Here is an 18,327-nt window from a genome sequence, read left to right as displayed (position 1 = left end):
GAAATCATGTTAGGCTCCCACTGTGCCTGTTAGGTTGTTTGCACTTCTGAACTGTACGAAATGACTAAATTTCTTAGTTATCCTGCTTGAAAAATATAATTCAAATGTTGTAGGAATGCAAATCCACAGTGAATCCCCACAGTAAGAATGGTCAGCTTATTTCTAAATGGAAATCCCCAATTGTCACACCGTATCAATTATCTGACATAAAATCTAACTTCCATTGAGCAGGAATGTGTTTTAAAGATCAGGTCTCTGGATGAAGAATTTTAGCTTTAGTGGGTTATGCAGCAAAAATGCCTAAATGCAGAGCACTGTTTTAATGTTGGCAGAAATAGCTTCTCTTGAAATAGCAGACAAGAAGGAAAAATGGAAGATTTGAAGCTGAGTCTTTTGCCTAAGCACATTTTCTAACGTTTCTGCCTGTATCTCATTTAAAATTGGATAAAGAAATAGGAGTGGGGACAGAACGACATTCATCTGCTTTCACAGAAGGCACGCACTGGCGTCCTGCACGTACAGTTTATTTGACCTACATTTAAAAAATTTGGGAAATGCCGTATTACAAAAACATCCAGAAGATTCCTGGCTTTTCTTAAGAAATGGAACCTTTGGCCACAGCGGGCCTCTATTCATACCGGGCGGGGGCGGGGGCAGGCTGGATTTGGGACTGGGGCGCTCTAGTTACACAGGCTCTGTGATTTCACACTCCTTACCATCCTAAACGTCTTAACACCATACTCATTTTTGCAGGCCTCACCCCGCAGGCATGGAGACTACTGCAGTTTCCGAAATGGATGCAACGGGGCTTTTTTTTTTTCTTTCTTTTTTTAATGTGCAAATCTCTTTGTTAACGGGCGGGGGACGGGACCGGGTAGCTGGTTTTGCTTCCCAACAGTCCTAAATTTGCCGTTTTCCAACGCTCTGACCCTAACCTCCTTTTTCCAAACGGCCCAACGAATGAAACGAAGTATCAAAGGCGGGCCCTTGAAGTTGCAGCTCCATCAAAAGCCAGCCATGTGACCTTCCCCGAGTCCGTTAAGCTCTCCGGGCCAGAAGTGATGAAAGGTCTCTAAACGGACTTAACAATTGTTCCGAATACTTCACAGGGCTGTTGCACAGCGCACATGAGATTTTGAAAGTACCCTATAGACCGCAAAACGCTCCCGAGCACAAGCGTCTGCTACAGAGGGCGGCAGCACGGCTTCCGAAGTCGGGTTACTGGAATCCGCTCTCGCTCCGCGCTGCTCCCACCTCCCACGCTCCGGGGTGGGCGAGCGGAAGAAGATTCTCAGGGGAGCCGGTCTGGAAAAGCGGCTCGGCACTGCAGCGAGAAGTTCCTTCGCGGGGGTAAAGTTGGTGGCGGCACTTTCAAGCCCCCAGAGCAACATACCAACTCCTAGGCGAGAAGAGACATCCCGCCCCGGCCGCACAGGCGGCGAGAAGACCGGTCACCGGGTCACCTCCCTGCTCGAAGCCGGGACCCCACAGGTCCGGCCGAACCCTCCCGGCCGGGACCCCAGACATCGCCCGCACCCCAACCCCCACCGTCCTCCTTCCCGTCCCCCTCCACGTGACAAGAGCCGGAACCGTCACTTCCGGCGGCGCAGACAGCGCGCCTGCGCGGGGTGCCCGGCCTCAGAGAGCGGCTGGCAGGGGCGCCGCGCCGCCAACGGCTGGGAGTGGCGGGCGGCTCCGGTTCCGCCGGGGCGGCGGCGGCGGCGCGGACTGCGCTCCAGAGGCCGTGCGGCGCGAGGAGTCCCGCCCGCTCCCCGGAGGCCCGGCCGCCCCGCCCCTTCCCCAGCTCCCTCCCTCGCGCCCTCCCGCGGGGCTCGCGCTGCGGGCGCCCAGCTCGGCGGCGAGGGCGCCGGGGGCACTGGCGGCGGCGCCCCCGCGCTCGGGCCCGCCCCCTCGCGCCCCGCCCCGTCCCCGCCCTCCTCGCCGCCCTCTGCGGGAGCCCGGCAGCTGCAGCGGAGCCGCGGAGCGGGCGCAGGGGCCGGGGCGCTGCGCTCGGGGCGCGCGGAATGTGAGGCTCGGCGGGCCGCAGCGCGCACGGACGCTCGGACGGACGAGGGCCGGCGGCCCCGCGCGGACGCCGGGCCGGGCGCTCGCCCTCTCGCTCGCCCTTGCGCGCGCCCCGCGCCCTCCGGCGCGCCGGCGGGACCATGAAGAAGTTCTCTCGAATGCCCAAGTCGGAGGGCGGCGGCGGCGGCGGCGGAGCGGCGGGTGGCGGGGCCGGCGGGGCCGGGGCCGCCTTCGGCTCCGGCTCCGGGAGCTCGTCCGTGGGGGTCCGCGTGTTCGCGGTCGGCCGCTACCAGGTCACCCTGGAGGAGTCGCTGGCCGAAGGTATGGGCGCCCGGGGAGGCGCGGGCCGGCAGGTGAGGGAGGGCTGGGGTGTGGCGGTAGCTTCTCCCGGTCGCCGCCCGCTTCTCTGCTCGCTCCCTCGGCTCCCCCTTCTGCCTCCTGCCCGGCCAGCGAGGCTCTTAGAGTAGCTCGAGGTCTCGCTCTTAAGCCGGCTTTTCTCGCCGCCGGCCGCGCTGGCCGGTGCACGGTTCTTTGATTACGAGTTTAAGTCATTTTCAGTCCTTCTCCACGCAGGGAAATACATAGGAAACGTCTTAGCGCGAGGGCTGTGGTGTCGTGATTGGACCAGTGACTCATTTGAGGGTCAGACCGAGCAAGATTGGGGCTCTTCTCCCCCAGCTGTGGCTCAGGCGGGTGTCATGCGCTGGCCTCTCCACCCGCGCCGCCGGGCGCAGGACCCTGCAGCCCGCGCGTTAAGCCTGTTTGCTGCTGCTCAGTCATCAGGTGAAAAACGATTTATTCCTGTGTGTTCGCGGGATGGAGGTGATACTTTGCCCCAGCTTCAGTTAGCAGGTTGCTTTGGGGAAGCAGGTAAACTTGGAGTCCACTTATCTTTGTTATTTAGAAGCTTCTCTGAGACAAGGTGCTAGTCCTACCATTTCAGTAAGTCTCTGGCGGTAGTTGAAAAGGCGATATGAAAGCAGGTTAACTTTCACTGGAGAAGTTTTGTGTTCGATCCCACCTTATCTTTTACTAGGCTCTGTCAACAGCTGCAAGTCGGCTTACAGAAAAAGTTATTTAACTCCATTAAAAAAAATCCTGTAGTTTTTTTATTTCTTGTATAAATTGGCTTGTAGGAAATACTGCCTTGTTGCATGCTTCATTGACTTTTGAGTTTTAATCGCAGACCGATATTACAAAATACGTACTTTTAAAACTTCACGAGAAATAATTTGTTGATAAGTGGCCCTTGTTAATTTCGGAGATTGAGAGAAGAAATCGAGGACAGTAGCTTTGGTTCTCTGAGAGGTGTTGATGTGGTTTGAAGACAGTAGACTGAGATTCCACTTGTGTTTTTTGAAATGCTGTAAACAGTAGCGAATTAGTGCGAGAGAAAACCCTGAATGTTTTTGTCTACGAACTGTTCTGAAGAGAAATCTTGATTATTCAGGGATGAACATCATTGTTTTGCAAGCTCTGGCCCCTCATTAGGAGCCTAGCTGAGCCTTAGAGCGGTGGAAGGAGGATCCTTAGCTTCTCCAGTGATGAATGTATGGTAATTGGCATTGATGGACAGATTTACTATGCTGTAAAATTTCCTAGCTCTTTATTATACGTGACTTTCAAGTGTTGATTTAGATTGAATTGTAGGTTTTTAGAAGACATGGCTATTAGCTCACATGCTGTACTTCTGTCTTTGAGTTGTAACTGATTCAAGTGTGGCTTGAGTAATACTACACTCACTTCACTTCAGTAAATCCCAGATGGGTCTTTTATTTAATAGAATGAAATCATTGACATTTCATCAAACTAGAGTTTGGATTTGTAGCTTCTGCCCCTGCTCCAAGCATGTCCTATCACTACCCTAAGCACACTGTTTTCCATAGAAATAAATAATTTTGGAAAATGAGAATAAAAATGAATTTCAAAAAGGGAGTACTCACTCAACCACAAAAAATGCTTTCAGTAACTAATATTACTGTTAGAGTGTTTCACTGACTTTTGCCATTGATTTGTCATTCTTCCGCTTGGAAAAATCACTAATTAAGTGCTAGGAGGAAGCAGGGCTTGAGCAAATTCTTGGGGAAGATGGCACTTCCCCACTCTGCACCCCAGCACCTGGAACCAGGCATTTGGGCTTCCCTGGAGGGAAGGCTGAGGCCTAGGCTTTGTTCCCTTGTGTATCCTCTTCTCCGCACGCACACAATCCAAAGGATCTATGTTCGGTTTACTTTTGGATCCTGACAATATATTATTTCAGATGCTTAATGTTTTCCCTTCTTTCCAAATAAGTAATGCTGTGATTTAGACAAGCTGTTTAAGCACCAGTGTGGTTTACGTTCTAGAATGATCGTTCAGGAATTTACAGACACATGTGCCCGTTTATAAAACTCGGGCAAGTGCTTGTGAAAAGGTAGGAGAGTGTAGAGAACCTGAACTGAGGAGAAGTAGAGCATTGAGTGGTGAGAGGGGTGGAGGTTGAGAGAGGTCGAAGCAAAAACAGTAGATTTTACATTTTTGCTTTTTGTGTCAGTGTTATTTAAACGAGCCAAGACTCTGCAGGTGATGTGTCCTGAGGAGTGTTTGCCAGGCTACTGCAGACACAGGCAGCTTGCTCAGAATGGCCTCTGCAGTGTCTTTGAATCTTCAGGAAACCTGGTGTGAGCGCTGCCTGCCCCTCCCCCCCATACACATTTGATTCTCGTTATTCACAGTAGTTATGTTTTATAAAGTTGCCATATAGTGATTTAGTGACTACTGAGGCATTGCTCCTAGGGTTAATACAGTGTTAGGGCACTGCTAGCCTCTGCTGGCAACATTTGTGTCAACCAGTTTATAACCTTGTTTTATGTGTGTTTCCTGTTTAGAGACACCTTGTTTGACATAAGTTGTTGACTCATTAGCATTGAGCTCATGGCCAGTACTCCTGTAACTCATGCGTAAATGAAGCTTATCTAATAATTTTCTTGGTAAGGGACATCATAGCCCTCTTGCTCTTAGGAACACTAAGTAGGGAGCACTTTGGCACTGTGCTTGGGGGCGATTTTAAACAACAGAATCACTATTGCAGAACACAAGAAAGAGAAAAGCATGATATGACATAGAACTTGAAAAGAGCACTTGGTTACAGTATGAGAGCTGAAACAGAGCAGAGCAATACCTCCTGGATTCCAGCTGGCCTTCTCAAAATTTTCACCCCTATGCGCATGTCTGCAAATAACTGTGAAAGTGTCATTGTATTGATTTCAGAGATACAAGTAAATTTCAGCAAGTAAGCACATTTGCAGATACGAACTCCTCGGATTATGAGGATCAACTATATATGTGTGTATGTGTCAGTATGTATGTATGTGTATATCCATGCACATGCATGTTTATGTCTTAGATATATTATAAAACCAGGATTCTCGGGTATGCTTGTGTTGTAGTTGTAACTAACCTGTTGGAGTAGTTTTCTCTCTGAAATATATGTTGTAGTATGTTTGAAAATGCTGACGAATTGCACCTTTTTAGTTCCTGCCAAAAGTTCAGAGGCCTGATGGTATGTGGGGCGTTTTCCTCAAAAACAGTTTAGTTTTAGGAGTGCAGATTCAGCTTTGGGCTGTACAGATGAGATAGAGCTACATGTAAATTTTAGCATGAAACAGTGTCAGATTGTCCAGCACAAATAATACAGTATAACCTAAGTATTTACTAAAACGTAGGACTGGCTTTTGGATGACATGCCTCTGTAGGCCTTCAGTGCTAGTCAGAAGACTAATTTTGATGGATAATGGGAGGAATGGGTTCTCGGGTAGGGGACTTTTATTTCCTAAACATCTTTGGTAAAATGTGGACTTAAATGGGAAGCATAGAGACCAGGACACCATCCATAATTTGTTGACGTCATCTAATCATGAGGTTATGGGGCTGGATAGGAGTGGTATTTTGAGTATGACTGGGTGAGTAGGACTTTCTGACACATCCATTGGGGTCCATGGGGGTTGTTAGCACTGTCAGTAATTGGAGGCCAGGAGTTTACTCCAGAGTTCTGTAAAAGTAGCTCGGTAGCTCTCAGTTAATTGCTTGGAGTAGAATAAGTGAATTTAGGTAAAATGTCAGTTTTCATTGTTAATTTTACAGGAATATAGGAAAATACATTTTATTTTGAGGTATAAATCAGTAAAAAATGATGCATTTAAGCATGGTATCTGATTTGCAGAAATTTTTTGTGGCTACCCAGTAACTTGTAAGTTGAAGGTCCTAGAGATAACAAAGAGAGTAGAAGGGTACGATTTAACAAAGATATCAACAACCATTACTATTCCATGACTTTATTAAATGCCCTTTAAAAACAATGCCAGGCTGTACTAGGTGCTATTTATGCAAAAGAGGAAAAAAACAAAACCCAGCTATTTCTTTGGTCTTATGGAACTTAGAGTCTAGTTAGAAGATAAATGTTAAACAGAATTAGGTAAACGTAATTAGCAATTTTGATAACTGTCCGAAGAAAACATAGAGTTTTATGAGAGAATAACTGATTCAATTTATATTGACTAATAAAGGAAGCCTTTTTTTGGACCTTTTAGCGAAAATCTGAAGCGTATGAAGAGTTAGATAAAGGCAGAGGTATGAAGGTGGGCTGGTTTGGAGTATGTCATGAAGAGAGAGCTTCCTATGGGGGGGAGAGTTTCAGGAACTGCAATATGTCCAGGGCTGTGGATTATAGGGAATGAAACCCATGGAAGAAACCCAAGATGATTTTGGAGAGGTGACCAGGATCCAGATCTTTGTATGCCTTGTTGGAGATTTAGATTTTATCCGAACATGCAGTGGGAGGCTACTGAAGGATTTAAGTTAGGGCTGCGGCATGCTCCGATTGGATTTTACGTAATTCATGGTGTTTGCTCTGTGGGGACTCTTCGAGGGGTGTACACATTAGACAGTTTGTTAAGATGGCAGTGGGGATGGAGATGTGTGGGGAGACCTGGTGGTGGGTTGATTGGAGGCAGGTATTGTAGAATGTGTGAAAAACGACTTGTTCTCCAGCTTTTAGACAGAGGTACCATTTCCTGAGATGGGGAAGAGTAGAGAAGGAACCGATGGGTGGGGTGGGGTGGGGTGGGGTGGAAGGATCCAGTAATTCCAGACGTGTTTAGTTGAGGTGTCTGGGAGGAAAGAAGGGTTACGTGGGAAGCTGAATATATGGTCCGGTATTCAGCAGCAGTGTTGAGGCTTAGAGACAGGCACTTCTGGTCAATGAGCATTTATTTGTCTGTGGTTTTAAGCCCTGGGAGAGGTTGGGTGTAGGGAGAGAGTGTAGATGGGAAGGGGAGGGCTCTCACGAAGGACTCCTGGACCAGTGGTCTCGAACGTTAGAGTTCCTCAGAACCATGTATTTGGAGGGCTTGGCAGCGTACACATCGCTGAGCCCAACCTCCAGAGTTTGATTCTCTACGTCTGCGTGGAGCCCATAATTTGCTTTTCCACCACTTGCTCATCAGCACATACTCCAGGAACCATATCATACCAGTGATTTAGAGTAGACAAAGACCAACGAAACTAAAGAGGAGCTGCCAGAGGCCAAAGGAATGCGGGGAGACTCTGATGCCATGAACCTCAGGAGTGAAGGGGGAACCGTTGTGCTGCTGAGAAGTCATCCTACTTGGTCACAGTTTTTGGGCAGGTGATCCTGATTATCCATGCTCAGTCCTTCACCTACCTTCCAAATCTTACTGTGGTTATTTCCTCATCGTGTTCTTGGCTCCAGCCACAGTGTGCGCCTCTCCTCCTTGAGGTGTGATTGCATCCTCTGTTTGCCCTTCCCTCGGCCTTTGCCTGTTTAATCCTAGCTTCCCCACTGCTGGCTGTGATCAGCTCCCTTCTTCCTGCGGACATTTGTAGCTGTTTGCTTTTTTCTTTTTTTCTTTTTCTTTATCCCATTTAATCTTTTGTCTTGAGATGAAGTTATGTACGCACCCAGAAACACTAAGGTGATTATTTATTCCTGTCTCAGTGCCCCTTTATGCAGATAGTAAAATCCTTGCGGCTAGAAGCTCTGTATTAATTGCTTTTGTGTCAAAAAAAATTTTTTTTTTCTTTCCATATCATGGACATTCAAATACTTTTCAAAGGAAACGATTCTTGACTTTTTTGGGAACCAGAGTTCTTCAGTAGAATTGAAGACCTAATTTGCAAACTAAGGAGCACCAGTGGAGGGCTTTTTAGTTGTTGTCCCCTCAAAACTCTTCTCTTTAGGCCCCGGGGACCAAAAAGTTTCTACTTTGGTGAAGGCGAAGTGTCATTTTGAGCGTCCTTGAATCAGCAAGGAAAGAATAATGTGGATGCCCCCTTAAGACATCCTTCTCTGTTGTCACTGTGTTTTTCTTTAGCAAAGGTGGCCAAGTTAAAAGAAGAAAATTATTTTTACATGCAGTTACAAAATTGTTTTATATTCTGCAGTTGATTTTGACAGCCTTTTTTAGATGGAGACGTTTTTGTTTTTTGTGTGTTTTTTTTTTTTTTTTTTTTTTTTTTGGTCTTTTTAGGGCCATACCCGAGGCATATGGAGGTTCCCAGGCCCGGGGTCTATTCGGAGCTGTAGCCACCGGCCTACGCCAGAGCCACAGCAACGCGGGATCTGGTCCACATCTGCAACCTACACCACAGCTCACGGCAACGCCAGATCCTCAACCCCCTGAGCGAGGCCAGGGATGGAACCCGTGTCCTCATGGATGCCAGTCGGGTTCGCTAACCACGGAGCCACAATGGGAACTCCGGATGGAGAGCTTTTTGAGGCAAAGTCTAATGTATCTCTGTGTCCTTAGTTCATGTCTAACAATTTTTGTTGTTGAACTGTGAGGAAGCATTGTTTCCTTTTCTGTAACACAAAGTTAGTATCTGTTATGAAGATTAATAGATAATATGTATAGTAGCAAGATAATTTATGACAGTCCCTAACAGTGCATGCCAAATCTCTCAATAAATCTGGGTTAATTTTGAGTCTGGGTTGATTTGGTTGTAAGCTTTCAGTGAAATCTGACTCTGGCATTTTAGTAACTTGCTTTTAGAATAGGTATTACATTTATCTTGAATTAAGTATCATGTTTATATTTGTCATTTTGACTAGGTAATTATATGGCATTCAGCTACATACAATTTTTGAGTTTCCATCAGCGATATAGAATTTGGACCTTGATAGCAGCATATGCTTTCACAATAAAATGAAAGTAGTTTGCAAATAAAGGATATTTTTACATAGAATCTTATTAACACATGCTTTTCTTTTGGGTTGTTTATGTTATTGTAGGGATAGCTCCCAGGATGTAATTTTGACTGTCTGTTGATACATTTTCTGCAGAGGTGGTGGTTTTATTCAAGGACAAGATACTAACACTAAAACAATTCCTAGTTTTCAGTATTTCAAAAATAATGTAGTAGGAACTATATATTTCTCTCCAGTAAAGGTGTTAAATTACACTATGTCACATTTCTTTGCTTTTAGCTGTAGTCAACTTTGTGTTGTTAGTATTAACATTTTCATGCTGAGAAAATTGGAAGGGTTGTCTTTGGTTATTTTAAAAATAATGAAAATACAAATGTTTGTTAGTATCTTTCTTTTATGAGGTCTGCAGGAGGGAACAATGCAAAATTGATGTTGTTAGCGGTAAGACACATACTAGAAGGTCGAATTGATTCCATCTTTACATTGATTCCCGATCATCTTTGGTGTTCTTTACTAATCTTGTGTATTGTCTAAGGTTCTCTTTCACCCTCTTCTCCCCTTTTTTTTGGGGGGGGGGTCAAAACTTAAAGTAGAATATATATAAATAAATATATATTTTTATTGGAACACATTTGGTAGCTATCAAAATGATTACAGCCTTGATCTGGAAATCTGAAATTAAAAGTCTGAATGGCAATTTCAAAGCTGCATAAGCTTTCCTCTGCAAGGGCTTGAGGCTGTTCATTCCTTGATTTTATTCTGCATCCATCTGGAGAACCATTCTTATACCCACAAGTCACTATTTTTAGGGGACTGAGTTGGGAAGTTGAGTGGTTAATGACCAAGCTGTTTTAAATAGTTGGGCACTTAGTTAATTTGGAGCTTCTCTGTCTGTGTGTATCATCTTTACAAATGGGATCAGTCAGCATATTTCTGCTCATTTTCGAGCTTCTCTGCAGGAAAGTGGTTGTCCGGCCTTTCCACAGAGGGAGCTGTTTTTGGAATTTTGGGTTTGTCCTAGGCTTGGAGAATTCCAGTAACGTTAAGGGCATAGTTTGGGATGTAGCCTTTTGCAATAGATGTGGCGTTTTGCAATGGATATTCTTTAAAGATGTGAAACAATTGTTGCTACTAGTTTTCCTATTTTAACTTTTTTTATTGAGATTTGAAATGATGCCTTCTTGAAGGCAACTATTAAAAAAAAGGTGGGTGGGCGGACCTGGAGTCGGGCCAGATGCTCATCCCAGTTAAAGCCACTAACTGGCATTGTGGCATGTTGACCTCGGTTTCCCCGAGAAACATGAATGGGTAAAGATGAGTCTGTAACATCTTTTTCCATTTTAGCATTCCCTGATCGTCTGCGTGATTGATTCTTACTGCTGTGCTGATGAAAGAGGCGCATGGGAAAGGAGGGATAATGATAAGCAGTTTCAGGATGGAGACTGTAATGAAAGGATTCTGTTTGATTGTCATGCATTTGAGTTTTTGGCAACTTCAATATAGGGTAGCAATTTATTTTTTAATTTTTTAAATTATTATTATTATTGTGGTCATGGCTATGGTGCGTGGAAGATCCTGGGCCAGGGTTTGAACCCGTCCCACAGCAGCGACTTGAGCTGCTGCAGTGACAACACCAGATTCTCCATCCGCTGTGCCACAAGGGAACTCCAGCAACTTATTTTTTATCCCACCTTATGAAATTATTTCTTTTTCTTTTTTGTCTTTTCAGGGCCATACCCATGGCATATGAAAGTTCCCAGGCTAGGGGTCGAATTGGAGCTGCAGCAGACAGCCTACACCACAGCCACGGCAATACTAGATCTGAGCTGCCTCTGCGACCTATACCACAGCTTCCGGCAATGCTGGATCTTAACCCACTGAGCGAGGCCAGGGATTGAACCTGCGTCCTCATGGATACCAGTTGGGTTCGTTACCGCTGAGCCACAACAGCAACTCCTAAGATTATTTCTTAATCGTTGGGAAAAGTCTCTTCTATGAAGTTGCCTTAGAAGTTGAGGTAGTCTCGAGGTAGGGATGGGTCCTCACATAAATCTGTGGCCTTTCAGAGTGCTATTTAGTTTCAGAGGGTGGACCACCTTCGTTGCTGCTTTTGACTTTACTCTGTGTTCTACAAGTGACTGGTTATTTTGGAGGATATCTGGGGTAAAGAAGCTTTCCCTGTGGTGGCTCAGTGGGCTAAGAACCTGACACAGTGTCTGTGAGGATGTGGGTTCGAACCCTGGCTTTGCTCAGTACGTTAAGGATCTGGTGTTTGCTGCAGGCTGTGGTGTAGGCTGCAGATGTGGCTCAGATCCTGTGTTGCTGTGGTGTAGACCACAGCTGCAGCTCTGGTTTGACCCCTAGCCCAGGAACTTCCATATGTCTCAGGTGTGGCTGTAAAAAGAAAAAAATAAAAGAAAGAAAGAAGATATGATGAGGGTTGTGGCGGTACTCCCCCTGAGTGAGTTTATCCATAGGAAAGTGTACCTGTGATGTGTGGGAGGAATTAGTTACTTTCTGTTTCCAGTTCTGCTGGCTCTAGTTTGAGTCCTTAATCCTTGGAGAATTCCGTTCTTACCTGGACTGTTCCTCCCCTTCTAGGTTCTCTACTGACTACATCAACTCTTGTGTTCCTTCCAATTTATTCTTCCTGAAGTGACTTCTGATTCTGTCCCCCTCTTGCTTGCCTAACCAAGTGAAGTACAGACGCTGGGATTCAAGCCCTCTAGCCTGCGTCTCTCACTCGAACCCGAGGTGTCTGTCACTACTGCACATGTACTTGGTATCTTCTGAACGTCTCTCCTACGTTCTCCTTCCTGTTTTTCAGCTTATGTTGTTGTATTCCTGGAATGTAGGCACCTGCCTCCTCAGTTGTGTTGAATTTTGTTAAAATGCAGTTGCTTTCTTGCAGTCTTTTCCTGTTCCCACCCGAATGAGTGTGATTATGCCTTCCTTGGATGCCCTGTGTAGCAGCCATTGCTCACATTGCATTTCCTTTACACAGCTTTGTTCTAGTCCAATCAGATGTCTAAAGGAATAAAGTTTCCCCTGCTGTAAGATTATAAGCTCCTTTAAGGTTTGGCTTACAAGTCTTTTACTTCTTGCAGTGCTGAACTTAGGATAGATATTCAGTACATTTGTAAGAGGTTGATTTTTTGAATTGAAAAGTGGTCAGAAGGCCTGTTAAAATTTACTATAAAACAACTGGATAGCAGTCATATTTGCTATACATATCCTACTGTTCAGTTGATAGTTAGGGGCCAATTGGTCCTGTTTTTCAAGTTATGTCACATTTTAGCAACTAAAATAGATGTATTTGATGATAATGTAGGTACAGCACTATCTAGATGGATGGAAAAAAAAAAAACAAAACAGGTTATTTTTGGATTCCTGCCTGTTTTATTTCTGCTGCGATTACACAAAAAGTACATCTTTGTTTTGTGGCTTCTGCATTGCTCTTTCTATTAGGTATGACTCTCAGAAATAGACTAGCCTGAATTCCCTTGAGCCGTGTCATCTTTAAGAAAGTGACTTTTGTGGGAAAGAGAGAGCAAGCTGAAGAGGCCTAAGGTACGTGCTTCTGAGTACCTAAACTTAAGGAAGCAACAGTATTGGAAATGGTCACGTGGCTTTGGCTTTCTCTTGAGTGGCGGATAGTCCCAAGGTGTAATGTGACACCCAGTGTCTCAGAGACCCGAGAGATTAGCAAGAAAGGGATCTCGTCTCCTTAATGCTCTGGGTGAAGGAAAAATATGCTCCTTCCTTCTAGTCTGTGTGATTTTGGAGGTGCTCATTTTCTAGGTAGAGAAACATTGAATTTTTTTTTAAGATTAGGAAATTTGTAATCCTTAGCATAACAGATCAGAGGGTAGCAAAGTAAGTCTTTATGCAGTTTTGTTAGTAAGGGATCATTACCACCCTCAGCATTCTTCTGTTTCTTCTTTGGTTTCCTGGAAGAGGGGTTTCCAGCACACCGCTTCCCTTGCCTAATTGCCGTATTTACTCATTTTCCTGAATTTTTTTTTTTGTGGCTGGGCCATTTTTAGGGTTGGCTGGAGCTTTTCACATATTTAAGTATTGTCTTTTGAATGAGATGATCAGTCTAAATTTTACTGTTTATTCTGGAATCATTAAGATATTAGTACTAAAATGACTTACACATAATACAGTAAAATACTTAGGAATGTTGTCAGGACTATTTTTCTAGGGAGTAGGGTTATGCATCACTGGCCATGACCCACTTTTTCATTCTCTGGCCTGCATAACAGAACCTCTCCTACTGAATGTTAATGGTCTATTCTTTGTGTACCAAAAAACGATGCCACTGACTCATGATCAGTAGGTCATGTGTTTTGAGTTATTTTTCCAGAAGTACAATGTATATGTGCTCAGTTGTGCTTAGGCTCTTAATGGTTTCTTTTGTGATCAATGACAGAAGTTTGTCAGATCGTTGACTGGTGGTGTAGTGTAGTAGTGTAGATCTGAAGAGGTTTTTTGTTTGTTTGCTTACCAACTAGCCTAGTTCAAATCCTAGTGAATAGTTAACCAGATTGTTAAATCTTTATTAATTTTTCATCTTTCAGCAAAATGTTATTTATGTAATTCTAAGGACCTCAATCCAAATCGATCATTGTATATTTTTTAAAACCCACTGAAGCCAGCTGTTACAGATTTGTGTTTCTCAGCTCACTGAAGTGGGGACTTAAATGTTGCAAATCCATGGATTAAAAAAAAATGTGTTTGTGTATGGCATTTTGCCGATAGTATCCTGTCTGTGAGGAATGTTGGAAGTGAGTTTGCAGGGTGCTGTGTGGCTTTATCATGTTCAAAGTTGGATATAATGATTTTAATGTCCCATGAGTTTCTAGCACGAGAAACTCCTTTTTACAGGGTTAAGGTTCAGATTTGTTTTCACTTTAGAATAAGGACAATCTTTCTTAGTTAAATCTTATAGGTGTTTTAAAAGGTTATGGTGGCACAGCAGACATTGGCACAACATTGTAAATCAGCCATACTTTATTTTTAAAAAAAGGTTATGGTGGCCATTATGGATATTCTTAGATCAGTTCTGTTGGGTTTTACTTTTTGGAAGAGTAAATATAGGGATGGGGCTGGTGCCTGGTGTACAAGAATCCGAATTAAGGCTAAGACTTTCTCAGCTTCCTTCAGAGAGTATCCCGAATAGTCTTATTAGCTGGAGTTGGTGTTGTTGGACTAACAGTCTTTCTTTTAAAATGCTAGTGCGTCATTAAATCTCCCATAATTGTAGCAATTATCCAATTTTAGTTCCCTTATTTAACTATGAGAAAATAGAGTGAGGGATGAGCCCAAAGTCCTGCTGTTAGTGTTGGTTGTGGAGGGCAGAATTGAGGTCTCAGGACTCTATTTAGCACTCTTTCCACTGCATGTGGCCCCCTTAATTGGCTCTTGTACGCATTCAAGTACTAGCCTTTGATTGGAGTGGGACTTGGGGGAGGCTTAAGGCACTAGGGGACTTTTAGTATTCTGGAGGCAGCTGGAGTATTAATGGGTACCTGAGGACTCTGAGTGGAAGGAGGTATCTCCAAACATTTTTGCCTTAAAGCTTTCCCACTTTGTTCTTTCCTAAGGCCAACAAACCATGTGTCACAGTTGTTTAAGATGTCAGGATAATGTTAAAAAGTTTAAAATTGCAAATTCCCCCTAATTAGTCTGTTGTTTCAGTCTAGAAAGTTTCAGTCCGAAGTGAAATAATGTGTTTGTGAACTGTAAAGTAAGTAAAATTGCATCACTTTAGCTTCTTCAGTTGAATCTAGCATAGCAGTATCTAGGACCTCCTGGATCCTAGGTGGAAAGAAAATGAAGAGAAACAGGTGAATTCTTATTCCTGTTTTCCTTCTGTTCCTAGTTCAAGGTTATAGCTTAGAGTCTAATGTGCTGTAGTATCCAGTCCCTTTTGCATTTCATTTAACCAATTTTGCTTCGTTTATTCAAAAAAAAAAAAAAAAGGACACAGGTTCTTTAAAAATTTTATTAGATCATGGCACCTATTATGCATTTGGCTTAAACCTGGAATACTACAGTTCTGAGTCTTTGCAGGAAATAAAATCATGTGACATAAAATTTTTCTTAAAAATGACACGGCATTACTTCTGTAATATATGTGGCATATTTTTATACACATGCACGTGGAAAGTTAGAATGGTCCTTGACCTATGATTTTAAAATATTAAAGGAGAAAATTTCTTTATTTTTCATTGAACTGAAGGATTTTCATCATCATCATCAAGAAGTATTTATTTAGTGTCTGTGTTTTCCTAAGCGGAGAGTTTTTTAAAAACTAGAGATGTAATTGACATACAACATTAGTTCCACCTGTACGACCTAATGACTCTGTGTTTGTCTGTATTGTGAAATGATCACCGCGGTGAGTCTAGTCAGCATTTGTCACTGCACAGAGTTAATCAGCTTTTTCTCTGTGGTAACTTTTGAGATCCACTCTCTTGGCAACTTGCGAGTATTCGTACACAGTTGTTAACTGCGGTCACCGTGCTGTACTTTGTGTCCCCAGACTTAGAGCTTTTGTTTTTTTAAAGCCAAAGAATATCCCCATCTACCTCTAATATCTCTCTCTTACTTCCAAGACTACCTCCGATTATCATCTCCCTCCTCTTTTTCCATCAATTATCTGATTTTTCTTGTTTTCTACTTGTTCCCTATTACTTACTGTATCTACTCAGCATATCAACTTAGCATTGTTTCATCTTGAAAGACAAAAACAAAAATAGAGCTTTTTTGCTGATCTTTCCTGTCTCTTTCCTGATGTCATTAATTGACTTCAGAAAGAAGAGGTTTGGGCAGTGGTTCTCAAACTGGTTTGTGGGCTCCAGGGGGAGGGGGTCCCCAAGACCATTGAGAGAATCTATCAGGTCAGAATTATGTTCATAAAACTCTAAGACATAATTGCCCTTTACATTCTGTTGGCGCTTGCACTGACGTTGCAAAAGCAGTCGTGGTGGTGGTGAAAGCTGCTGGTACCACTTCAACACAGAGCTACACGGTTGGCACCAAAATGTCTTCAAGTCATTGTATTCTTCACATTGGACTCAATTCTCTTTTTTTTTTTAAAGCCAGTTTCTCTTAAGAATATCCTTGACGAAGCACTGAAAAATACACATAACATAAAACTTAGCATTTTAACCATTAAGTTTACAGTTCAGTGGCTTTATGTCCATTCATATTGTTATGCAATGGTCATCCCTGCCCATCTCCAGAATAACTTCATCTTCCCAAATTCAAACTCTGTATCCATTAGTCATTAATGCCTCACTCCTCCTTTTCCCCAGCCCCTGGTAACCACTATTCTACTTTCTGTCTCTAAATTTGTCCATTCTAGGTACCTTAGATAACCAGAATCGTTCAGTATTTGTCTTTTTGTGATTGGCTTATTTTCCTTAGCATAGTATCTTCAAGGTTCATCCACGTTGTAACATGTATCAGACTTTTTAAGTCTGAGTAATATCCATTGTATATCACGTTTTGTTTCTTCACCCATGCGTGGACACATTTCCGTTGTTTCTACTTTTTGGCTATTGAGAATAATGCTGCTGTGGATATAAGTGTACAAATATCTGCTCAGGTTCCTGCTTTCATTTCTTTCTGGTATATACCCAGAAGTGGAATTGCTGGATTATATTCCAAATTCTGTATTTAATTTTTTGAGAAAAGGCCATGCTCTTTTCCTTCACAGCTACATCATTTTAAATTTCCACTAGGAGTGCACAAGTGTTCTGATTTCTCCACATCCTCACTGACACTTGTTATTTTCCGTTTCTTTTCTTTTTTAAAATTTTTAATGGCTGTCTTAATGGGAGTGAAGTGGTGTATCTTTGTGGTTTTGATTCGCATTTTCCTAAAGATAAGTGATGTTGAACATCTTTTCATGTGCTTATTATTGGCCATTTGTAAATACACATTTTTAAATATGTGATGCAGTGGGAAGTATTCATAAAGCACTTGCTGTATTAGGAAGTGTGGTAGTTAATTGAGGACAGATACTTTGGTGAATGAGCTGTGTCCTTGAACTTAGCTGCTTGTTTCATAGAACACTTTTTTTTTTGAAAGAATGACAAACTGTATTCATTTAGATTTGGGTATTTGCAGACATTTTCTCAAATAATTCAGTGAGCCTATCCCATCAAGGAAAACAACTGACAGGTGTATTAATAATAGAATTTGAGCTTTCGAGAGAAAATTAGGATTTTGGAGAACTTGTTCACAACTTCTGCTCTTGTGAACTTGACAGCGTGCCATCAATTAAAGGTTTTTCTGAGGAGATAGGTGATAATATTAACAAATGTGATTTTTAAAAAGGATAATGAAAGATTTCTTTAACTCCTTAAATTGTTATTTTCCAGATACATGATGTTACAGATGCAGGATCAATCGGTAGATTTCAGCGTACCTGCAAAAAATTCAGTAATGTGGTTTGAGATACCTCCTTGCAATAACCTTTACAAAACCACTCATTGTCCTGTTTTGCAATAAGAGCAGAGAAGAATATCCAAAGATACTAGCTGAGAAGACTGTTTCAAATGGTCTTTCTCTTTCCCTCTTCATGTATGTGTGAGACTAGGTTTTCTTCAGATATTTTATTCAAGTAAGACATCACAAGAGATTTACTGCAGAAGCAGGTGTGAGAACCCAGCAGTCTTCTATTAAGGCACATATTAACGAGCTTTCCAAAAATGTAAAATGTTAGCATTCTTCTCTTTACATTTCTGTTTTGAAAAACACAGCTGGTTTATAAAACGTTATTTATATTGGTATGTAATGTGTTTTATTATCTTAAATGAATTAATAAAATTAGAAAAATCTGTTTTAATTTCTAATCTGGTAAATGTGGAGTGGTATAACCCACATTAACAAAAGCTTTCTGGGATCTTCAATAAAATTTAAGGCTACAAAGGGATTCTGAGACCAAAGGGCCTGAGAATTGTTGAGTATACGTTGTATATTCCAGCACAACTGTGTAATACTTTAGCCACTAGCCACATGTGGCTGCTACTTGTCATGTTGCTAGTCTGAATTGAAATGGACCATACATGTACAATACACAT

General features: G+C 42.8%; 1 protein-coding gene across 2 annotated transcripts in view; it reads left to right on the top strand.

Annotated features, from left to right (window-relative positions):
* BMP2K (BMP2 inducible kinase) overlaps positions 2,084-18,327 on the top strand; it is a 118,727-nt gene continuing 102,483 nt past the window's right edge. Inside the window, exon 1 of one of the 2 annotated variants that reach the window (XM_021101897.1) lies at positions 2,084-2,346. In XM_021101897.1, the coding sequence (XP_020957556.1) occupies positions 2,166-2,346 (181 nt within the window). In that variant the 5' untranslated portion in view covers positions 2,084-2,165. The remainder of the gene's footprint in view (positions 2,347-18,327) is intronic. The other variant, XM_021101898.1, reaches the window with a different exon arrangement.

This window comes from Sus scrofa, chromosome 8 (assembly GCF_000003025.6).
Source record: "Sus scrofa isolate TJ Tabasco breed Duroc chromosome 8, Sscrofa11.1, whole genome shotgun sequence".
Lineage (NCBI taxonomy): Eukaryota > Metazoa > Chordata > Mammalia > Artiodactyla > Suidae > Sus > Sus scrofa.
This window is presented reverse-complemented; position numbering and strand designations above follow the sequence as displayed.